The sequence below is a fragment of the Trachurus trachurus genome (genome assembly GCF_905171665.1).
Source record: "Trachurus trachurus genome assembly, chromosome: 23".
Lineage (NCBI taxonomy): Eukaryota > Metazoa > Chordata > Actinopteri > Carangiformes > Carangidae > Trachurus > Trachurus trachurus.
The window spans coordinates 23,287,344-23,313,077 of NC_139912.1; the positions used below are offsets into that span (position 1 = coordinate 23,287,344).

General features: G+C 42.9%; 1 protein-coding gene across 1 annotated transcript in view; it reads left to right on the plus strand.

The window, feature by feature from the left end:
* Nucleotides 1–2,434: 2,434 nt before the first annotated feature.
* The window catches only part of tmtc1 (transmembrane O-mannosyltransferase targeting cadherins 1), a 242,461-nt gene continuing 219,161 nt past the window's right edge, over nucleotides 2,435–25,734 (plus strand). Inside the window, exon 1 of the mRNA XM_083999888.1 lies at nucleotides 2,435–2,817. Within this exon, the coding sequence (XP_083856014.1) occupies nucleotides 2,519–2,817 (299 nt within the window). The 5' untranslated portion in view covers nucleotides 2,435–2,518. The remainder of the gene's footprint in view (nucleotides 2,818–25,734) is intronic.

Genomic DNA, 25,734 nt, shown 5'->3' on the forward strand with positions numbered 1-25,734 from the left:
AAACAGATGTAACAACAGTAATGAATCATCCGAGATTATTAATGTGTCTCGGTTGGACGGTTTGGATGAATCCAGATTGTTAAGAGTCAAATGGTTGAGCTGTAATAATCACACACAGATGCCTTCATATACATACACATGGAACTTTTAAATAAATAATCACATGACCCCTCACACACAGGAGATGAAGATGTAAGAAGCGATTCAGACATCTGGATCCAGGCTGTTCGTGGAAACAAGGGTTGATGGAGGCACTGAAACTGAGTGTGTAGATGTGCTGTGAAACCAAAATGATGAGTTAAAAGAGGCCATAAAGCTGCAGGGCCGCAGAGGTTGGCATAATTTTCTGTGGGTTCATCATTACGAGCATCGGTTTCACATTACACATAATCATGTGAGTGTGCTAATGTCATTAATATTCACCTGGCAACCTCATTAAAACCTCAAACTCTGACCGGAGCAGATAGCCAGTTACTGCAGGTATAGGGCCGTAACTTTCCCTTAGTGTGAAGTTTTTCAGGTTATTTTAACAGAGGTTGCTGATGGAGAGCTATGTTAACATGCACTGACTGACCTGGCTTTCATCTCTCAGTGTGCTGTAAGAGAGAAGGTCAGCCTGTTTTCAGTGCGAGCAGCTGTTCCGGGGTGCTGGGAGAGCCTCAGACTCAAATGAGCTCTGTTTCAGTGCAGGAGGCTGAGCACTCAGTGACCAGCTGGCCACCATGCAACAGGAATCGCAATGAGTTGGTCGGGCTGCACGGGGACACACCAGATGTTCGGCATGTTGTTGACTGACTCTCTGCTGTCTGGCCTGAGGCGATCTCTCTCACACTGACTCTTTCTCTTGGCCTCTCGCTCAGATCTCACTCTCTTTTTGCTTTGTGACCTCGGGATTATCACAATTCCCCAGAGAAAAAAACACGATGGGAGTCAAGGAGACAGAGTTTGTTTTTTTCTAAACGCTGACGTAAATGCTACATCTGCACAACTAAATAAAGACTATAAATCCAGCCTTTGTGAAGCTTAATAATGACGAACGACTTTGTACATCAATTCCCTGTCATATAATCATATATCAAGGATGCAACTAGGCCTACTTATAATTACAACTGATTGATTTATTGTTTGCCATATTATTGTATTAATATCTTATTTGGATAACACTTTATAATACAACTTCAAATTTACAGTGTAACTTTTAAATTAATCTGATACCAATAAAATATGAAATGATTCCAGAGTACAGCAAATATTTTTTTCAGATTTTTCTCAATATTTGTCAGGAAAATAGTGAGTGCCTATTGAAACATTCTTAATTAAATTATTTGAGTGAGATGTTTAGCATTTCTACCTCTGAAATGATCATGACTTAATATATTTTTTAATTCTGGTTTATTAAATGATAAAAAAAAAAGAGGAATGTGCTTGTTAAAAACCTGTCAACACTTTGTTTAGCCTGTCATATCTCAGTCTCCTTGCAGCCCTGCGGTACATCCACCTGCTGGGGCTCGTTTGCTGATCACGGGTCGGTGTTTGGGTGAAAAGGTCAAGTCCGTGTCGCCGTAATCAGCGCTCGTCCGGTCTCCACCAGGCTGCACTGATTTTCTGCTGCTGATGTTTCTATCCGCTCGGCGAGGCGGTCCTCCTGCGCATGCGTCCACAGGCGGGCTCTCGGTGCTGGTGCCGCATTCAGGTACTCCACATAAGCTCGTATTTCCAAAGTTTATGGTTGAACAGTTCCTTTTTTGTCAGGTTTTCATATGGCAGTACTAATTCTAACATTTTTGTCTGTTACAAACCTTCCCTCCATTCTTCCTGCGTCACTCTAAGGTTATTTTTTATTCTGGTCCCAGTAGTTGTCGTCTTTGAGAGAATAATTTTATGATGACAAATGGTCAGTCATTTTGATGCTATTTTATAGTAACAGCATTATTCTTACATTGACATGGTATGTTATTGTTCTCAAAAGACTTGAAGCTACTCCATATCTAGGTATATTTCCTTTAGGCTATGTGGTGTAGCTATTTTAGCCAACTGTATTGCTCATTGCAATAAAAAATAGTCTACATCTCATCTAGTTTTATAAAAAAAAAAAAAAGAAAACATAGCACACTATCTTTTGAAAGATGTGGCTGAAAGCTGAAAACAAAGGGAACATTTGTTAATGTTTTTATTTTTGATAAGACAAAGTCATGAATGAACTTAAAAAACAACTCATATTACACTGATAGTAACACCAAATGAAATAATACACAAAAGAATAAAAACATTAAAGTTACATTCATTCAGAAAAAGGTCAATGGTGAGTTCATTATAACCCAGCTACAACGATACTCTTCTGCAAGCCTGAAGTCCGACGTTCCTCCAGCGCACCTGAAGGCACCACAACACATCCACACACCGTCCCCGCAGTCCACAACACACACAGCCGCTACCTGCCAGGCGGAATGGACGTATCCTCCGGTGCAGCCGCCTTCACCCTCAGTCAAGCGGAGTCTCGGGAGAAGCCAGGCCCGACATGACAGCCCCGGGGCGGGAGAAGAGAGTCCGTCTGCAGCCCGGTGGTGTGAGCGTCCGGCCGGCGGCGCTGTGGGCTGCCGGGCGCTGCGCCGTGCTGGCCGCCCTCTGTGCCCTGTGCTACAGCAACTCTCTCCGCGGGGAGTTGGTGCACGACGATGTGTGGGCTATCATCAACAACCCGGACGTTCGGCCGGGCTCCAGCCTCGGAAACATCTTCGGCAACGACTTCTGGGGCAAGAGGATGTCGGACAACACGAGCCACAAGTCCTACAGACCGCTGTGCATCCTCACCTTCAAGTAAGTTCTCCGCTGCTTCTCAACAACTCCCGCGTCTCTCTCCGCCTCATCGCTGCTCCATCAGTATGAGCCCGGGCTGCTGAGTCCAGCTGCGGACTGACTGTCCCGTGGAAAGCTATAGGAACACGCAATTAAGGCTGACGTCATTCAGCTGTTGCAGCTGCACGGTTCAACTTTAGACTGATTCAAGCTTAAACATTTGTGAACATTTACAGCTCGGTGGGTCGGTTACAGTGAGGGAGGAAGCATCACAGTCTGTGCAGAGCTCGCTGTGAAACTCAATGTGCCCTGCCCCGCGCGCTCAAACTCCATGCAAGTGTGTGCGCACACAGATCCCCCCCACACCCACACCCACACCGAGCCTGTTCGAGGCTCCGGCCCCCGGTAATAAATATTTAGCTACAGCAGCATGCAAAAGTTTGGACACCCCTGGTCCAAGTTTCTGTTAATAAAACAGTTAAGCAAGTGGAAGATGAAATGATCTCCAAAAGCCATAAAGTTACAGATGACTCATTCCCTTTACATTTTTAACAATATAGCCTATATGTTTTTTTTGTTTTTTGTTTTTTTCATCTTTTACATTTTTACAATGACAGAAAAGGAAAAGGGCCCGCACCAAAGGTTTGGCCACCCTGCATAGTTAGGCTAGTACATAGTAGCAACCCCTGTAGAAACTCAGCCTGTAGCTTGTCTGATACCTTGGTCAAAGTTATCTGAGAGCTCAAGTCTCCTTGGTTTCCCATCTTTTGCAGGCTGCTGCTTTGTTTCCCCTTTTCAATCTTAAATTGTAGAATACAAAAATTATACACTGATATTACTTGAAATAAGAGTGTTTCATGTTTAACTTTATACCTCATGGAGATCATTTAATCTTCCACTTGCTTAACTGTGCACATGAACAGAAATTATGTACAGGGGTGCCCAAACTTTTGCATGCCACTGTATAGTGTATGAGTAAGATCAGGGGCAGCATGTCGTCCGGCCAGCTGCTGCTCATTGAACCTGTCCCAGCACATCCCAGCCCCTCTGATCTGTTGCAAAGTGAGGTTGCAGGTTTTGAAGGAATGCAGATGATTGATAGATAGATAAAAATAATATATGCAGAACAGAAGAGGTTCAACTTGTTGCTCAGCTTTTTTTGTTTTTTTGTGGAGGGGTTTGTAGTTTCATGGTAGCAGAGTTGGAGGTGTGCAGTGTGCAGCGTGGGATGGCGGGGATGAGCGCGCTGTGCTTTGCTCCAGGAGGGCTGGTCTGCTGAGCTCAGTTTGTGTTGGAGGGACCTGGTGTAGTATCCAGAACAGGGGAGGGGACTTTGTTAAGAGAACTATATTGTGTGCTGCAGTGATTGCATGTGAAAAAGAGGGCAGCCCACACTGTGTTCCCAAATGAGGGAAAGTGTCCAAAACTGCCTCGCTGATGTAAAAATGGATTCTGTGTGAGCCAAAAAAAAGTCTGGAGCTTTTTCCTTAAACTGTATAACTCAATTGAGGATCCAGTGTCAGAGTGTAATACCAAGTGCAACGCCTTGAACTGCAGCTTTATTGTGTAACAATGAAAATTTACAGAAAAGGAACAGCAGGAGATGAGTCCTTGGTGTCCATAGATCTGACTCTCCCTTCTTTCTACTACACATCATCCCAATTAAATATATTTGAAAGAAGTTTATTATTGTAGCTATAAATAGTAAATACAGTTTTTTGCTGATGTCACCGTAAGAACAAACAAACAGTGTTTCCATCATCAGCTATACATTCAGTCGGGGCAAGCTGCCAGCTCTGTTTTTTTAGTGCCAGTCTAGCCTTGTGTTATGTTGCATACAAATGATTGTGGTGAATTTTAATGCGTCGTGGTCAGTAGATTGTAGATAGTATATGGGGAAAAGATAGCACTGCTCTTGTTGGATGGGGAAGATACTGAGGTGTAGGATGTGTATCAGATTGTATATAGGCTTCCCTGAATGTATTGCAATAATTTGTTTTGGTCACATCATGAGCTGTTCCAGTGTTAGCCTTTGTGAACTAAGTTAACCTTTGTGATACTGCATTTTGGTTGTCTATAACTTGTGTATATAGCATTTTTGCTCCCGTGTTGCTGCACCTGCTCCACGTATTGTTCTTGTCAACTGTGCCTTCAGTTTTGATGTCACTCTAGCAGGGTTGTAGGGTCATCAGGGGTTATTACTGGATTATATAGAATTGTATCTCCTCTACCTAAGAAGGTGCACACAACACTGATATCACATCGTCACTGGCACTATGGATTGTTGTGTAGGTGGACTGGCATCAGGAGAAATCCTGTACGATGACACTGTAATTAGTCCAAGTTTGTGTTGTTCTGGAGTCGAGCCCATATAGGTTCCAGCGTAATTACCAAAGAACATCTATCTCTGTGGTAAAACGTTGTTCGACTGTGATCAGATCGCTTGTTTTTCACAGCACAGGGACGTAAATGCTAATCCTGCCCGGGGAGCTGCAAAAACTCAGCTCTCAAAAACAACAGCAATGAAATGATGGAAAGATTAGTTAGAATAAACAAATATATTTGGCACCACAATAAGAACATTTCCCTTGCCAAGATATCTAAACTATAAGCTCGAAAGAAGTGAAATCAACTGCCAGACAAGTAGAAATATCCTGTCAGACCAACACTGAGCTCATATTACAGTGTCATCTCATCCGTTTTTAGTACCTGCTCTTCCTCTCTAATCTTCATCACCTTTGCTCTCTCTCTCTTCCTCTTTTTCCGTCTCCCCACTGTGTCCCATATCTCCTCCCTTCTCAAAGCCGAGCTCTGATTGATGCAGCCTTTTCATTTTTCCTATGTGTCAGTGAAGAGAGTAAACACAGCGTAAATTGATATCTATATGCAAATGTCAGCTTCTGCTCTCGCAAAGAAAATAAAAACGTATAGGAGTTCCTCATTTTTGGCATGCGTTTTCAGCTCTTTACACAAATTAAATTAGGAGGAAAGCATGTCAGCTTCGTTGGAAGTTTTGAGTCTGACGTTGCATTTATGTTTGCTCAAGATCTTTTTAATTCACTCAAGTGAAAGTATCTGGCTGGATATGTGTCAGATAATATTCTGGGATGAAAGTATTGAAGTACAGTACAAGCAGTTTGCTATTGAAATGATCAGTGGATACAGCTTTCTGCCCGGTGTGTTCACATTATTAAAGGATCACAGAATTGAGTAAATGTTGAGTAGGAATGACAATATCATTCACTGTCACTGTCCCTCATATTGTTGTATGATATCTCTGCAGCATCAAACTGGTTGTTTATAGTCAGTTGTCAGTCAGCTTTTGTCTTATTTAACCCTGAAGATGAACCTCACTGGTGAATATGTTCATGAATGAGTGGCACCTCATGTGAAACAGCATTTTTTGGTTTGTTTATTGGATCCACCTGTTCCGGCCTTAAAAGTCCTGTGTTTTATCATTTTTGCCAGAGATTGTAATTATTTGTTGATTCAGATTTAGGTGTGATTCAAATTTTCTGTACAGACCTATAATTCACTTCAATCAGTCTTTATTACCCCCCCCCCCCCACAAATTGACAGTTACACAAATTTTTTATCACATGACTAATTGAGGTTGACCTTTGACCCTGTCTCTTTCTACCTGACTCTCTCACTGTTGCTGTCGAAAGCAAAGACAATGTTGTAAAAATAACCAAAGACACTGGTGTTTAACGATCTAAGTGACTCATCAATCCATCAATCAATCATTTTTTGAATGAAATCAGTGCTGACATCCTGTCCTGATCCTCAGAGGATGTCTCATATAAACCTTGGTACCTTGAAGTTTTTCTATCGCCGTCATCAGGTCAGGGTCAAACTAGTCCAGTGTCACTTTGATTTATGACCAAACACTAGTGTCAGTCCCATTAGCCTCACCTGCATGTTTTTAGTGCTTTAAAGGGATAGTTCACCCAAAATTCAAATTTCATATAATGGTTGTGAATGGTGCTCATTTCTCATTTCGGGGCTTCAATACAAGAGGGGCATTACAGACGAGCAGCATGGAGGTATTTGGATGTTTTTTGGTGTGTCTTTTTGGACGAAGAAAAGTGAGCACCATTCACAACCATTATATGGACAAATACTGCTGCGTGGACCCCCCGTAACTCCAAGAAGGCACGGAGGACTCTGGAAATTCTCCGTCTATTGCGTTACGTTTTTATGGACGTCTGCACCATTTTTAAATGTTTAATGTTTACTCTTGTCTTCTCCTCCTTCTTTGAATTTCCGGCAACTACTCTCTTCTTCGCCGATGTTCGTAATGGAGTGACTTTTCTCTGCTTCTGACTCAATACCGCCACCCCGGTTACTGGTGGTAGTGCTCCGTTTCATCTGGAGCACTCCGGATTCGTAAACTCAGGGGCAACGGATCCACTGACGGATGAAACGACCTCCGGATACGGACGAAAGTGTCCGTATCTGTTTTTACCGTAGGGTATAAATGGGCCTTTAGTCGACATGAGGGTGAGTAGATAATGAGTGAAATTTGAATTTTGGGTGAACTATCCCTTTAACATGCCAAGCTAATGTGATAAAATGATCATTGTGAGCATGTTAACATGTAGTATAAACTCATATTGGCTGTAGATGCTTGAAGCCCCATGTAGATTCTTTTTCCATGATGCAAAGCATGAAAGATGAAATGAGTGAAGCTGTCTCTGTGTGACAGTGTGTTATTTTCCCTGCTAATGTTTGTGCTTCATTAGCAGCAGCACAGTGTCCTGCTGGGGCCACATTTCCCTCCTGTCTGCATTATTTTCTTCACCAGTATCATAACCTGCCGAAGCCTGCGCTGTTTGTTATTGTGTTGTGTCTTTGTTCCGACCTGCCGAGGGACCACAGATGCAAATGAGCTTGTAGCTCTAATCTGGTACGGCGTATCAAATGGTGACATTTATGTTTGAGCCGCACACGCCGCCTCTTTTTGAGCGATTAAATAAACACAAAGTCATATTCCAGTACATGAGCACCCCAGCAGTTATAATGACTTTAACTTTTAGAACCAGTAATTAATTCAAAGGTCAGTGAGTCAGTGTTTCCCATGGCAGAGAGGTCAGACTGAGCTATACGAGAGCAGCCATGCAGCGTGGTCGTGATTCAGTGCGTTGCTCATGGGGACTTCAGCAGCAGCAGCGAGCGCGATGAATATTTGAGAAAGACTGACAGACTGTTTGAGAAAACTCCAGCGTGAAGCAAACAGCAACAGACGGGCTCGCGTGAGAGAAAGTGTAGACAGTCGCTGGGTGTTCAGAGACCGCTCACTGATCAAGCACAGAAAGAGGACAGTGAATGCAACAGTAAGAAAAAAGCAGGAATGTTTGCTAAAAAAATAAAAAATAACAGAGGACTATAGTGACACAGGCTGCAGCTCTGGGCTACAGATGTGCACACACACACACAGATATACAAACACTCACACCCAGACTAATGAGTTCTTCTACAAAAGGGATTGTGTGTTGTTGTGTATACCAGAAACTTGACTGTTGCATGTGTGACATTTGTTATTCTGCTGTTTGGAGAATATAAATGTTTAATTGCCTAGTTAAAAAATGCTTTATGTAACTCAGTATCCTCTAAGCGCAGTATTAGAGCTGCAGCGATTAGTCAATAAGTGCACAAGTTGATGGACAGAAAATTAATACAACCTTCCTTTTTAAGTAAAAAATGCCATTTCCTAGGCATGAAAAATGAATAAAAACCCAGTGTGGGATACCGAGCTGACTGAGCTGCAGAAAAATTGAATCCAAAATTCAACATTGTTTTTACAATCAGGCAGAAGTGACATACTGTGCTGACTTACGTTTTTAAAGCCGCACCACGCAGGATGTTTTTATATGAACAATGAATCGGTAGAGTTGTGAAAATGAACACAACCTTTGCATCTCCTCTCTGCCACCTTACAGTACCTGCTCCACAGCCACACACAGCGGGGGGGAACCAGCTGGAGCGGTTGGTGGCTAAAAAGACAGATATTTCCCTCGGAGGGAGTGGAGGGAGCCAAGCTGGCTCTTTCCCCTTTTTGTTTCCAGTCTTTATGCCAAGTCATGCTAACTGGCTGCTCCACAGTTTGCTGCACAGATGTGAGAGTGGTGGAAGTCTTCTCATTTAACTCTTGGCAAAGGAAGCCAGCGGGTGTTTTTGCCAAAACGTCAAACCGCTCTTTTGATATTAAGAATGCTACACGCGGGGGCAGCAGCTCGGCTAACTCTGGTTTACGGGCAGCAGTTTTCCAGGGGACCACATGCGTAGATGCGCGTGATTAAACAAAAGGAGGAATGACAGACATAACGTGACAGCAGGTGCGGCCAAAGATATTCAATACACGGTAAGATCCTCCATGAGAGGCTGCTCCAATGATAGAAATGGTGACGCTTCCTGTCTCTCTAAATGGGCGTGGCCAACCGTCACCACCTCGTCTGTGAACGTGTGTGGATTTATACAATTTGTAGGTAGATGAAAGTGAGATATTTATATTTTCGTATGATAACATTAAATATTTACACTACTAACAGTCATATTTAGCATGACAAAAATAATTTAAATCATTTTCACGGGAGTTTGCGGCCGTTTGTTTGACGTTGCCTAGGAGATCTGTGCCAAATCTGGCGAGAGTGTGTCGTAGAGACAGAGACAGGTCTTGAACAAAGTGGACTTTCTCCTGATGTGTCCGTCTGAAAATTGTCATTTTCGTGTCAAACTGTTCAGAAGAGATGTGACTTGTGAAAAATGAGTCCAAAATTTACTTCAGTGACTGTGGGGAGAAAGACTCGACCATAATCGGTGTTCACGTTAAATTGTCCCATTGGAGTCAATACATTCTATGCTGCCTCTGGTCTCCCTAAAGGGGCGTGGCCGAGCAGAAGCCTAGTGACATCATACAGGAAGCTGACTCCTCATGGAAGGTCTTGGTTTATAAACCGTCTTTGGTGCGGCCTCATCAGCCCAGTTTAGCAAAGTGAAAGTGGAAAGAGTTGTTGAGTGTGAGGGCGGGAACCCCGGTGTGCGTGCGGTCAGGGAGCGCCATGGTTTTGGTGTTTGACGATCCTCGGTCTAATTACCCAACAGCGTCACGACCTCTTGAGCAACTGCCTGCCAGTCCTCTCTCTGGTAATACAGTTGTTGGAGAAGATACGGGAGGCTTAATGCTTCTCCTGAGAGTAGACTCTCAGAAACACACACACACACACAAACAGCACCCAGTGATGAGTGTGTGCCGGAGACAGCAGAGCCAACGGTAATGGCCAGAGACAGTGGAGGGGCACGGCGATCTTTCAAGAGTGACAGGTGTTGCCTTATTGCTCATATGGGGAGGATGTTGGGTGATTTGGGGTCGGAGCTCCCAGGGCTGTTTGGTCATCAGATTTCTCCACAGCGCCTTCATTAAGCTGTCATGTGAAGGATGGCGGATCACATGGTGGAGCCTCCCTCCACGTACCTGTGTGGAGAATGGATGTATGGACACGCTGTTTTCCTCCAGCCAGAGCCTCTGCTGACATATTCCCCTCAGCACAGCACATTATCACTGTGCACAGTAGGACTGTCAATGAATATTTGAAATTCGAATGTATATTTGAATTATAGTGATAAAAATGAAATCCGAATATTAAAATATGATATTTGAATATTAATAATTTATTTTTAATTATCTTCACGCGCACAACCACAACAAGAGCAAATGCACGATGGTCGGTGTGACGTGCAGAACGCAGCAGAACGCAGCAGGACGACTCCTCAGTCCATGAGTTTCATGTCTCAGACCGGATCATGTAAATCCAGCTGCAGAAATATCTGGGGGACGGGAGCGTCGCGGTAACCGTAGTAACTCACACAGACACACACACATACACCTGTCTGTGTGGTCATGTCTGGAGAGAAGCAGCTTCTCTGTTTTCCCAAACTACCGAGTGACAGCGTCAATCGGTAGTTAAAAAAAAATAGTGCCGTTCACTGAGAGCTATGATGATCCTCTGCACTTCATCACGACTGTAGATCCGCGTTATAAGGATCATTACTTGGATGTGGGAATAAAACATGCTGGCTCTTATCCCGTTTCCTGAGCGAGCTGTTTGCTCGCGTCATCACAAAACTTGTTTGACATGCATTGATAAAGTAAAACGCGGTCCTTTTTCACGTATTAATATAATATCGTTGCTGATTTGCATTGTTTAGCCGTTTGTTTTGTGTAATGTAAGCTGTTCAAAACGTGTTTGACATGCGCTGATAATAAATACAAGCTACCGCTATAAAGTCCATCTCTTTGTATTGATTTTTGGAGAAAATATGAAAAAATAGAAATTTGATTTTTATTAGAATATCTGTGTTTTTTAAGAGGCAATATTCAAACCTCATTTCTGCCATTCATTGACAGCCCTAGTGCACATGGAGGGAGGTGGAGCAGCGGCTACTTCCACTCCCTAATAAAGACTGAGGGTTAATTCAGGTCGCAGTTAGAGCCCTGTATTAAATGAGCCCTGCTGCTGAATCATTACAGACCACAGTATTGATAAGCACCAGCGTTATCAGCTCTGCTCTCGTCTCTGAAGAAGAGAACGGAGGAAACTAGATTTTCTGTTTATTATTGCTATATAAAAGTTATCTCACACACTTTATCTCACCAGCTGTGAGATGCATTTTTGCTGTTTTCAATCTAGAGCAGATCTCTCCCTGTCTCTGATTGTGTGTGCGAGGGGTGGCGGCCACTCTCTCTCTCTCTCTGTCTTTGTCTCTCTGTCTCTCCCTCTCAGAGACAGGAACCCTGCTATTAGTGACAGTGGTGGAGTGTTAAACGTTCCAAAGTGCGGTCACGCTTGTTGTCACAAGTGCTACAAGTCAGGTTTTATGAGCAGTAATTGAGCAATCTGTTGACAGATCCAAGTCCATCATGTACAAGCAGAGATATGAGCAGCTTTCAGAAGCCTTTACCTCCTTCTTCATCTGTCATTGGCCCGGGTACGTTATGTGTGCCAGCAGCCTGGAGCCAAAAGAGTTAACCACAGTATGCAAATGGACAAATTGTAATAACAGTCAGTAATGGCGTGGCTCACCTGGGAGAGCACATACATCATAAGTTTAGTCCTAACAATGGGGCCATAGTGATTTGCTTGAGAATGTTAATTTATAGATATAGATTATAAGAAAGTGAAATAAATCTTGATATTTGTTCTTAGTTAAAGGGATAGTTCAACATTTTGGCAAATTGGCCCATTGACATAATCCCTATAGTCATAGCAGTAGGTTCATTACCTTTATTTGTCAGTGCAAACTATTTTCAGAACGGCGGAGCTGCTCAGAGCTACGCTACGGAGGCTAATGGGATTTCTTGGTTTCCCTCATCAAACTCATCAAATACACAATCCAACAACTCCAAAACGCTCTGGTGGACAAGTTGTGACCTGCACATTCACCACGCTATGAGATGATAACAGAACGTTACCATACAGAGTTGTTTTAGAGAAATAAAGGTAACGAACCTACTGCTATGACTATAGCGATTATGGCAATGGGCCAATTTGCCAAAATGTTGAACTATCCCTTTAATTAAATTAAAACATAACAAAAGGACTAATAAGAGCACTGTTAAAGTGACGGATCAATAAAGCAGTATCCGTGTTATTGCCAGTGTAGTAAATTCTTATCAATACACAGCACAGCCCTTATCACAGTCAATATTAGAGTTGTGCCAGTGGATGAGGATCATGATGGCCTCTGCCATTATCAAGATGATATTTGGCTTGTTCCCTCACCACTCAGCTGACTGTGATTGAGTTGTGTTTTCAAGTAGTTTGCTGTGTGTAGGTGTGACACTGTGATTTAACACAACAACAGAAACAGCATGTCATTTATTTCTCATGTGCTGCATTTAATGGTTGTAGTAGGACTTTCAGAAAGACCTCCTGCTGGCTTTTAGTCAATATCATGAAAGCCCTGATTATTAAATGTAAATAATTAATGCTCTGTTTGTGATGACAGTTTAGTTTGTTTTCTTTCTTTTTCTTTTCTCCTGTGGTTTTCTCTCCATCACATAAATGATTATAGGGAGTTCTCACTGTGAAGACAATCACATGACCCTAGTGGATGTCAGGCCCACTTGATCTGTATTTCCTTCCCTCTAGAAATAGACCGGTGTCTCTTTCAAAATCCATCAAGTCTTTTCATAATTAAAACTCTTAGCAGATACGATTTAGTAAACAGAGAATTGTCCCTGTTGCGACTGAGCCTGCAAAACCCCTTTTAAATGACACATTTCTCCAGGAGTCACTTGGCGTTCATTTTCTCTGCTGCAGCAGTTTCAGCATGACATTTGTGCAGTGCCCCACATGCAGAGAGCCGACTTGTGGTTGTAGGCGACGTGTGGCATGTGACCGACGTGCACGCAGAGACTCGCACAATTTAAGGGGCAAGAGGTTATTTTCCGCGTCTACGATTTACTGATGCTCCCGTTGTGCACAAAAAGCCTCTCGTTGCTATTCAGTGACTGCAGCGCACACAACTCAAGACAGGTGTGGAGCCAAAAATGAGGTGCATTGAAATCTGTGTGTGAGTGAAATGAGGTGTGTTAATGTAAGATTTTATTGGTTTATGGTTATGTGGGCTGCCCCAGTAGAGCTTTTTTAGGGGTAACACTTGCGTGACTATTTGACAAACACATAGGAATAAGTTCATTGACCTGGTATCACACACTGGAGACACATTAATAGATCTTAAAATGCAAACTACTGTTTTGTTCTGTGCTGCATTGGTTGTCTTTGTAGGCGTCCACATTGGCAGTCAGAGAATAATTCTGGCCAATGAAATCCACCTTATTGTTTCCTTGTCATTCTCTTGAAGGAGGAGGCCTCTAGAATATCAGAAAAAATGTAGTAATATTAAGGGGGTTCCAGATGATAAAAATAATCATTATAGTACATGCGGTGTGATTAATGAATCTAAATCAATCACTTGGCCTGTCACAGTTGTTACATAATCGCCCGATCGCAATCATTTGAGCTGACTGCCATTATTTAGCATAAACGTTCAAATGGTTTTCATTCATCTGTATAAAAACAGCTGGATGAACACTATTTCTTTGTTGTTTTCCACCGTTTGAGGTTTGAATGGTACTCTTATAATGACATCATCATGTTGTCTTCTTCTGGTTTAATGACATACTTTGTGGAGCGCCACAAACAGTTCATCAGCGCTTCATTTCTAATATTTGACGAACGCATTTCGATGAACATCTGTTGACATTAGCATCATGGATTTAGTTGCAAAGCCAGTGAATGGCACTTCTTCTTCATAAGGTGTATGCCTATTATTAAACTATGTTTTGACTTATAACAGTGTCATACAATTATCAGAAAAAGACAATTAAATCATTAATTGCAGTTATTTATAAGGCAATTAATCGTCAACTAAAATGGTTATGATTGTGACAGCCTTAATTAATCACATCCATCAATCTTTGCTGTGAAAGTACTAAAAATATATTCATGGTTAATAATGCAAATGACTTAATTTTCCATTCACCGTCAATGACACCTGTAATAACACTTACTCTCCTCTACCATCCATATTACAAGTCAGTCAGACGGACTCAGTTTGTTTGGTTGAGTGTGGCTTGATGAGGTCAGCTGCTAGTGCATCTTTTTTCATGGTGAATTGAAATTGATGTGTTCTTTATTACCTAATGAACGTGCAGTCGTTCCACATCAACGTTGAGCCTCTACTGTGTTTTTCCGTCAATAATTGTCAAGTTTCATTCCCACATCCTCTTTCTGTTTCACCATGTGTCCGTCTTAGCCTCCACACACACAGAGAGGAGACAGGCTGACATCTTGTTACATGAAACCCAATAAAAGATTTCCAACAAGTGTTATAAATCTCTCTAAAACCAAAAATTGACAGGCACTGACCACAGAAATCCGAACACATCAGCACTTTCTAAGCACACCGTGGCCGGCCACAGGCGAGGATGCTATAGCAGCTTTTGCTCCCGATGACAGGGAAGCCGGTCCTCTGAGCGCCAGCAGCTCCTCCGCTGTCACAACTACAGAGAGAAGCCGACTGAATCACTGCACCTGCGGTAAATTCAATTTATTGGACATGATTTGGAAAGGCACACTATTGTCTATTTAAGCTCTCACGGCTGACAATGCATATCAGAGCCAGAAACCGAGCCGTGAGGAGGAGGAACTGCCGGCGCAGCTCAGAGACAGGATTGTGTCTCTCCTCAGCGGAAAACCACATGAAAAGCACAGCTCAGCTCTGGCAGGCCCCCGGCCCAATTTAACCCTTGGCTCCGTTATAGGCGGCTCTGAATTAGATCTCATTCTCCTCCAGATAGAAGTGGGGAGAGGCCGAGTCTTTCAGGTGATTCATTGGTCCCAACAGGTTTTTTTTCCTCTTTTTTTTTTTCACTCCCATTGCATTGACTTTGTGTGGAGTTTAGAGTTGGCTGCGATGAATGGAGCACATTGCGAAGCACATAGCACTGCCAACATATCGCAATCACAGGCACTGAGTCAGCTCGGTCTCTCTCTCCCTCGGCAACAGACATCAAACTGTACAAAACTTTGATAATGATTATCGTGACCACAATATCATGTTTATCAGTGTTGTTGCGGCAATGTAAGAATGTGCAGTTAAATGCTTTAAAACAACTTTCACCATATTTTATCATGTAGATATTTGTTTGAATTTAAACATTGGCCAACACATCTGTGTCACAGATGGGGGACGTCAAACAACTTTCAACCAAACTAAAAAATGTTTTAGGCGTTACTTTGTTGTTACCGACCGGCTCAGTACGTCAGTGCCATCTGTTTGTAATAAGCTAGTGCAGGTTGATAGATTGACCCTGACTCTTTATTGGTCAGGCTCTAGTTTTTAACTTTTCTTTTTCTGTCGAGCCAACATGCAGGGAGGAGGGAGCATTCGATACTTGTAAAAGTTGGTGAAGTATTCTTCAAAGAAGCACCAAAGTATCGATCCAGTTGTTCTTGGATCAATAACAGAATCTGGCTTCATTCACATGAAAGGCTGTGAAGTAAAAACCAAGTAAAGAAATCTGAAAACAGAATCTGATGATGTCCCCCGAGATTAATGTTGTAAACGTGTCAGGAAAAATAGGAACAAGTAAATATGAACACTGTATGTCAGCTTCACAGATATACAGTATGTGAGTTTACATTAAAGGGATAGTTCACCCAAAATGAGAAGGAACGGAGGACTCTGAAAATTCTCACAGCTCTTAGTTGACATGAGGGTGAGTAGATAATGAGTGAAATTTGAATTTTGGGTGAACTATCCCTTTAAGTATAAGATTCTGTTTGATGTGGGATTCTTAGACCACCCGCTAGAGTAAAAAGTGAGGAAACCGCTTCCCCTGCAAGTTGCCTCGACCATCCTCCGTTAATATTAGACTGCTACCATGTCAGCTATATTTTCAAGATTAGCAAATGTGAATGTTTACTCAGCGGTGTGAGCCCATCCTTGTGAAACGCGTGTTGCAACCTGTAATAAGGCTCTGATTGCCTTCGGGTTAACCTTATCTCTGCCACTCTCACACCTACTGCTTTTAGTACAGGTTGCATATTCTCATCGGTTTACGCAAAATCACACACACCACCATCCTCGGCCCAGTCTGAGGTACCGATCCCTACGTTTCTAAGGGTTGGTTCCTCTCCTAGAGAGCGAGGCTGCAGCGTAGAGGCATTGCAAAGTCATTGAAAAAACACAATCAAACATAAAAGACAAGAGATGAAAGCGATTCATCTTAACAAAGAGTTTTGCACCGCAAGCTCTTTTTGTAATTGACTTCATAAACATACAGAGATGAGAGGGACATAACGGGTTTGTCTGGAACAAACAGGGACACATTTGCGCAGGTGACGCGAGGCAAAGACTCGCCCTGCCCTCAGACGTCGCCTCATTTGGCCACTTAAAGCACCGTAATTGTCTCCATAAATGCATAAACTATAATGTTTTAAATTCACATTTTATTGTGCGACAGTTTAAATATTGAAAATATAAAGTTAAAGCAGAAGTAAGCGATCCGGTCGTTTTGGCTAATGCTGCGTTCCAGGCAGGCTTTTGAAACTGTAAATTACAGCTTCAGGTCACGACTTACGACTTTGTAGCGTTCCAGGCAACCCACTTGTGTTTTTCCGACCTGTTTTACCTGTGAAAGTCACTATAACGGCCACTCGTAACTAGCAGAGCAGAGTGACTGACAGACCCGTGTTTCGGTCCAAACACTCTATGTAAGTGATTGCTGTCGGAAGATATAACTATTTAAGACTTATATTAACACAAAAATACCCCCCCCCCCCCCCGCACGGCCAAAAAAACAAGAAAACAAAACAAACATCTATCGATCAACAATCAATCAATCATTTCCGTATGGGAGCCTAGTGCAGCGCGTTCTGCAGCGTGAGTTTCGTTGCCTTGTGACGATTTGAGTACCGCTGCTGAGAGCGCAAGCATATTATGGGATGTTTAAGGTTTGTAGCGAGCCGTCGAAAAAAAAATAATGCAGGTGACGCACAGCACACACATGCGCGCGGGTCGCCGGTCTGTGTGTCTCCTGCTGTTTCACACGGAGCTCTGCTGTGGAAAGACGTCTCCTCCGAGATGTAGAGAAGAGAAACACACATTTCTTTTCGCACATTAGCCAATCACAGTGGTCATTAAAAAAAAAATCTGCAAATTTACTGGTCGCACATACGCGAGTAAATGAAAAATTTACTCGCATTGTATCAAATTTTAGTCGCAAAATGCGACCATTTAGTGGCAGTCTGGAGCCCTGTGGGCCCACCCCGCGGTGGCTTCTCTCACATTTCCTCTGTGCTAAATGTACATTGATTGCAATCCTACCAGGGATATTGATGGTGCGGCGTTTTAAGTAACAAGGAAGTGGGCAAAGATCCGGAGCGCTGTAGCTGCACTGCACTGCTGAAAGGCCTCCAGAGCCAGTCAGGATGTTTCAGCTTGTCCTATCCACGTTAGCTGGCTGACAACATTTCAAACATGATTCACTTTGTTGTTTGATTACTCAGCCTGGACAGCTCTGTGGAACTTGAACTCCACTGTACATGAAGTGAATCATGAGCGTATCATCTGCAGAGAGACTTTTTTTATCCATGCAGAGGAACAGATGGGTGCACCCATCCAACACCTGTGTCCTGGGGGTCCCCTATGCTGTATGTGTATTTGTCTGCTTTACATATGTGCATAAGAACACACCCCACATCCTCAGGCCCATGCACTCACATTCACACACACACACCCTGTGGTGGAGCTATGGGGAATGTGCAGGCAATCCAGCATTGTCTTTTCTGTGCCGGTGAACACTGCAGGGCTTTTGGGATGCGATCAAGGTGAAGGACACACACAGAAAAGGAGTGTGTTCACACACACACACACACACACAACGCAGCCTCAAGGTCCTTTTTATAGCTGGGTCCTGATGTGCACCGCAAACTGAGAAGCGATTGCAGTGAGAAAACAAGAGAGGGAGAGAGCGGGAGGGGGGGAGAAAGGAAAAACTGGGAGCGAGAGATAGCAAGAGGCCATGTGATTAAAATAGAAACACAAGGACACACGACAGAAGACAGGCAAAGAAGAGGTGGTGACGGATGCTCCTCCGGTAGATGAAGGGGAGACAGAGACAGACACAGCAAATAATAGAGAGCGACTGGAGCAGGAGATGAAGAATGAAAAATTAGAAATGACAAAGAGGTTAAGAAAGTGATGGATGACACTGCTGGAGTCAGAGGAGCTGACTCAGATAATGTGAGAGCTTCATTTTCCCAAATACTGTTTATCTCAATGGAAAGTTCAAGGATTCAGTCAGGGACTCGCTGTCATTCCGGACATTTAATTATCTCCTATCCTTTATTTCAGAAGGAGTTTATTCTTTATCACACTCACAGATTATCTCCAGCGTTTTCGCCCCGTGTTAGTTGCCTTCTTCTGATGCCTGCAGTGTTTTAATCAGCCTATTTTACTTTGCAGGGATTTGGTAAGGCAAATTACCATAGCCGTTAACAGCTGATGCAATGTTCTCCGGAATAATTAATCTATTTTTAGTATTCTTAGTTGCAAGTCTCCCAGTCTCCAGCATGGGAGAATTTATCAGAGGAAAAAAGACAGAAAGTCATCATGTTGCTGCCGCTGCTACATTATAGACACTAACCAGCAGAGGGACAGGGAGCTCAATTATCTCACTTTCATCTCGCAACAGTCACAGAAGATGGAGATGGATCTGTCCCTCGGTTCATCAAACAGTGGCCCTGAACTTTGCTGTGGACACTCATCAGGGGCCTCCCTGTCCTTTCCTTCAGTTCTGCTGTCTTCCACCCTGTCATCCATCTTCTGGTTCTGCATTGTCTAGTCAAGGTCCAGACGTCCAGCCGTGTCCTCTAGGTCTTTCTGGTTTACACCTTGAAGTCCTAGATCAAGGCCATAAACTAAAATGCAGTGGTTAAAATAAAGATGCTCTATGCAAGTTTTACTGAAGTTTTGACCCCTCAATACTTTGTGAATGGGTGAAATGTTAATTTGAATTTATTAAAGGATAGCCCCTTGAGATGTAGCATCTCATTTTCAAGGGGGTCCTTTTTTTTCTTTTTCTTTTTTTTTTACATGAATTAGCTTTAATTGTTAAAGGGATAGTTCACCCAGAATTCAAATTTCACTCATTATCTACTCACCCTCATGTCCGGCGGAACAATTTCTCATGTCGGGGCTTCAATACAAGAGGGACATTACATACGAGCAGTATGGAGGTATTTGGATGTTTTTTGGTGTGTCTTTTTGGATGAAGAAAGTTGGTATCCATTGACAACCATTATATGGACAAATACTGCTGCGCGGACCCCCCGTAACTCAGAGAAGGCACGGAGGACTCTGAAATTCTCACAGCTATTAGTCGACAGGGTGAGTAGATAATGAGTGAAATTTGAATTTTGGGTGAACTATCCCTTTAAAATCTAAATGCTGATATCCCAGAGGACAAACTCTGTCCAGGTAAGAACTTACTGAGCTGTTACAGTCCCATACATAGAGAAATGTGTGGAGCAGCGCCACAGAATCAAGACCAAGCGCCACAAATTGATTCAATTTTTTTTTCTGTCAACGCAATATCGTTCTGTTCATTCATCTCTGCATAGCACCCCCCGCCCCCCCCCCCCCCCCCCCCCCCCCCGTCAGACGGTACGACATACACAAACACACACACACACACACCGACAGGGGGGGGGGGGGGCAGTCCCTCACTCGTCATATGTTTCTCCCGCTGATGATGATGTCTCGCTCCATGTGTCGTTGCTATATTTATAGCGCCACACAGAGAGGAGAACTGCCAGGTATCAAAAAAAAAGAGTGTAGTCTCTACCATCTGATGGAAAACACAATTAGTCTGACAGTTATAGAAGATGTCAAGAAAGTAGGTGAGATGTAATGAATAAATTAGTTTGCAAATCAAATGGTAGCATATATCTACGCCCAGGCTGATTGTTATTCATGTTTGAGAGTCGCGGTTTTTCCAGGCTCCCCATCACGCAAAAGTGATGGATGAAACCCCCCCCCCAACAGTCAGTGAGTGTATCCATCAACAGCCATGATTCCTGTCATAACGTCCTTGAACAGGACGCCACACCCCGACCTGCTCCCTCATTGGAAGTCCCTCTGAATGAGCACATCGGATTAATGCTTCAAATGAGGAATTTGAATTCCCCCGAAGCCTTGTGGGTGCGGGTGGGTCGGGACCCTGGCCAGACCCCCTGGGAAATTCATCTCACAATCCTTCACTGGCTCCGCAGTCATCCCAGCATCAGCATCATCTAAGGTCAGGGTGAGATAATGGTCAGGGTTAATGCTCTCTCTGCAAGTTCAAGCAGGTTTTATCAGTCGCCCTCATTGAATTATGAATAAAAAGAGGGTAGTGGAGGCCAGAGTCTCCTTCATCACATAATGGGCTGGATGAGGGCTCACAGAGGACTCGATTAGAACTAATTAGAATCAGAGATAAGGAGTTCAGATGTGATGCCATGTTCCCCTCAGCTCTCTCTGTTTGGTTTTGTTTCACATTGCAAAATCAGCTCGGCCTTGAGGTGCACTCTCTCTACACACACACACACAAAACCAAAACATTAAAAGCCCTCAGCATACAGTTTTCATTTTTTTCCCCTTTACAGTTCTGTTAAGGAAGGAAAACTCATCTTGCATCACTGAGTCTGATCGTATCAGATATGATCTTAATCATCTTGTACCAACTTTTCAACTCAGTAGGAGTAATTGAAAACACATTATTTAAAAAAAGACAGGACAGTAATGTGACTTAACAGTAATGTGACCACTCCCTTCAGGATATCAGTGTCAACTGCCCTGCCATACAAGTTTTATGGCTGAGTGTCAGCTGTTTGAAGGTCTCAGGTTGCACTGGACTACATGGTTGAGTGAGTTGTGGCTTAACGGTTCCATGGTGTAATGGTTAGCACTCTGGACTCTGAATCCAGCGATCCGAGTTCAAATCTCGGTGGGACCTATTTCTTTGGTTTGAATCCCACTTCTGACACACAGTTTTCATGTTGAGGTGGAATCAGTGATCAATACTACTCGTGGGAAGATTTGCATGTGTGATCCATATCAAGCACACAGAGCACTCTTCACAGGCCTACAGTCAGTTCAGGATATGTTAATGACAAGTTGTCATGACAAAGACATTTTCTGGTAACGTCCCTTTGATTCATGTCAAGTTGTCATAATCAAGACAATTCAAACAATGTCAAGTTGTTATTACAGAAACCGAATGACACTTAATGACAACAGTCATAAACATTTATGACATTGACATAATGTTTATGACACATTCATGACTGTCTTATGACACTGTTATGCCAGTGTCATGTCACGCTTATAAATATAATTCAGGTAAAGTGTTACCCATGGTTGAGTGAGTTGTGGCTCAGTGGTTCCATGGTGTAATGGTTAGCACTCTGGACTCTGAATCCAGCGATCCGAGTTCAAATCTCGGTGGGACCTGTTTCTTTGGTGGTTGTGAGCTATTCAGACTGCCTCATCTTTAATGTTGCAGATTACCCATCAGTGCCCATTGGACCTGAATGTTAGATCTACATACTGTACATGATGGGATATGTTTACGTCCAGTGCTGTGAGACAACTTTTTGCAGACAATGTCTATGCCTGCTTTGGCCAGAGTGTGAGGGGCCTACATGTTAGGTATTGCAGTCAGGATGGCCGAGCGGTCTAAGGCGCTGCGTTCAGGTCGCAGTCTCCTCTGGAGGCGTGGGTTCGAATCCCACTTCTGACAGACAGTTTTCATGTTGTGAGGTGGAATCAGTGATCAATGCTTGTGAGAGGATTTGCGTGTGTGGTCCATTTCAACTAGCCCAACCATTATGTCTTTGTTATACCTTTATTAATCTTAAGGTCCGTGTAATAAGCGTTAGTTAATAGGTAATAAGGCTCTTATAAGTGCTTACAAGTAATAATAGTCTCATTATAATATAGTTAATAGTAGTATCTTAAAATTGTTCATAATAACATTACAAACACATATATTGAGTCAATTAGCCCAACCATGATGTCTTTGTCATGCCTTTATTAATCTTTTTTTTTGTTTGATTTATTAACATTAATATATACTTTATTGCTCATCTATTATAAGTTAACTATGCACTTGTTTACAGTTAACTGTGCTTTTTGCAGGTACTGGATCTAAAGCGAGAACAGTGTCTTATTATAGTCTCTTATAGTCTGCTATAAACTATATTATAATGAGACTATTAATACGTATAGTCTTATAAACGTATAATAATGTTAATAAGCATCTTGTAATCACTTATAATGGCCTTATTACCTATTAACTAACGCATATTACAAGGACCTTAATATAAAGCGTTACCCACAAATCTTCTCACAAGCTGATTGATCACTGATTCCAAATCACAACATGAAAACTGTCTGTCAGAAGTGGGATTCGAACCCACGCCTCCAGAGGAGACTGCGACCTGAATGCAGCGCCTTAGACCGCCCGGCCATCCTGGCTGGAATACATCACATGTGGGCCCCTCACACTGTGGCCAAAGCAGGCATAGATATTGTCTGCAAAAAGTTGTCTCACAGCACTGGACATAAACATATCCCATCATGTACAGGATGTAGATCTAACATTCAGGTCCAATGGGCACTAATGGGTAATCTGCAACATTAAAGATGAAGCAGTCTGAATAGCTCGCAACCACCAAAGAAACAGGTCCCACCGAGATTTGAACTTGGATCGCTGGATTCAGAGTCCAGAGTGCTAACCATTACACCATGGAACCACTGTGCCACAACTCACTCAACCATGTAGTGCAGTGGAACCTGAGACCTTCAAACAAACAGCTGACACTCAGCCATAAAACTTGTATGGCTGAGCAGTTGACACTCAGTACGTTTACATGACACTTGAAAAAACCTAATTATTGCCTTAATCCGACTATAACTGGATAACTGAAGTGCATGTAAACACCTTAGTCCGACTGAAATCGGAGTTGAGAACTCCGATTAAGACACCCAGATAATGCGATTGGAATTCGATTTTCTCCGTCATGTATACGCCTTAGTCGGAGTATAACTGGACAATGCATGTGCGCATGCTCCACAACCGTAGAGACGGCACCAAGTGGAGCACAGAAGCCGCCCGAACCCCGCAAAGTAAAGAAAAAAAAAACAACGTCAGCGCAGATTCAATGCATTTCACACATACACAGCGCAACCAGCCAGATTGTTTTATGAGAGAGAGAGAGAGAGAGAGAGAGAGAGAGAGAGAGAGAGAGAGAGAGAGAGCCCGTATCCTATTCTCAGCGCGCATCCAGCCCAGACTGGTGCGTCTGGTCGGGAACTGCAGTTGAGAATGTATTAATAAGCTTACTAAGTTGTTTATATTCAGTTTTTTACGAGGTGACAGAAAAGTCAACAGGACAGGCGGCGTATTAACCCGCTGAAACAACAGGTGACGGCGCATGAGGGGGCGGACCCCGTCAGTTATTCAATTTTCTCAGTTGCATGTATATTGAGACAAGGACAGAAGTCCGACTTGACGCCAAAATCGAATTTTGAGCATAGCTCGATTAAGCTCAGCATGTAAACATACTGAGTGATATCCTGAAGGGAGTGGTCACATCACTGTTAAGTCTGTCATAAAATAATCCTGTCTTTTTTTTAAATAATGTGTTTTCAATTAGTTGAGTACTGTTACATCTGGACCCCTCAAACATCTAAGTTGCTGCATTCAGGTTACCGTCTCCTCTTTTGAGTTGCAGAGAACTTCTAGCCTGTAAAAATTCTTCGGACAGACAGCTTTCATGTTGTGAGGTAGAATCAGTGATCAATACTACTTGTGAGAGGGTTTGCGTGTGTGATCCATTTCAAGCACACAGAATACTCTTAACTCTGAATCCCACAATTTGAGTTAAAATCTCAGTGAGACCTGACTGTTTGGTGGTCGCTTACTACAAAGACTGCCTCTTCTTTGATGTTGCAGATCACCCAGTTTTGGAGATTCATCTTTAGATCCAGAGATTACCCATTAGTGCTCATTGAATATTCATGCTAGTTGTACATGTTGGGATATGTTTAGGCCCAGTGCTTTGTGCCTGGTGCAACTGATTTATCTTTTTTCAGATGTCTTTGTTTGCTTTGGGTCACGTGTGAGGGGTCCAGGCAGGATGGCTCAACATCTAAGGTGCTGCATTCAGGTTACAGTCTCCTTTTTTGAGTTACAGACAACTTCTAGCTAAAGTTAGCTGAGCAGCCAGAGCTAGTTAGCATAATTAGCCTGTAAGAATTTACAAGAGCTTTAGATGAGTGACCCTGTTGTGTTTTGTCAGGTAGCAGCAGAGTTGACTTGCTTTTCAGCGGTTCCATGGTGTAATGGTTAGCACTTTGGACTTTGAATCCAGCGATCCGAGTTCAAATCTCGGTGGAACCTGACACTTTGGTGTTCGTGAACCAGGAAGACTACAGCATCTTTCAGGTTACCCATTAGTTCTCGTTGGATTTTAAGGATATCTGAAGCCTTTGAATATTCTCATTTGTCCAGGTCATTGTTATCTCAAGGAAATTTAAATCGAATGCAACGGGACGTGGTTATTTGTCTAGGAAAGTCTCTAGACAAATAACCAAGTCCAGTTGCATTCGATTTAAATTTCCTAAAGATAAAGGATATCTGAAGGCCTGGTGCTTTTTCGCTAATACAATTTATCTGCAGGCGATAGGTTTGGGTCATGTGTGATGGGATCCTTGAAAAATCAGTCAGGACTGTGCTGTGTTCAGGTCGCAGTCTCCTCTGGAGGTGTGGGTTCAAATCCCACTTCTTCTGACAGACAGCTTTCATGTTGTGAGGTGGAATTGGTGATCAATACTACTTGTGAGAGGGTTTGCGTGTGTGATCTATTTCAAGCACACAGAATACTCTTAACTCTGAATCCCACAATCTGAGTTAAAATCTCAGTGAGACCTGACTGTTTGATGGTTGCTTGCTACAAAGACTGTCTCTTCTTTGATGTTGCAGACCACCCATTTTTGGAGATTACGTAATCTTTAGATCCAGAGATTACCCATTAGTGCTCATTGGATATTCATGCTAGTTGTACATGTTGGGATATGTTTAGGCCCAGTGCTTTGTGCCTGGTGCAACTGATTTATCTTTTTTCAGATGTCTTTACTTGCTTTGGGTCACGTGTGAGGGGTCCAATCAGGATGGATAAACATCTAAGGTGCTGCATTCAGGTTACCGTCTCCTCTTTTGAGTTACAGACAACTTGGAGAGGTAGCGGGCGTCTGCAATGTCCCCTTCCCACACTCGAGGACATTGCAGGCGCCCGCTACCTCTCCAGAGCAAGAAACATC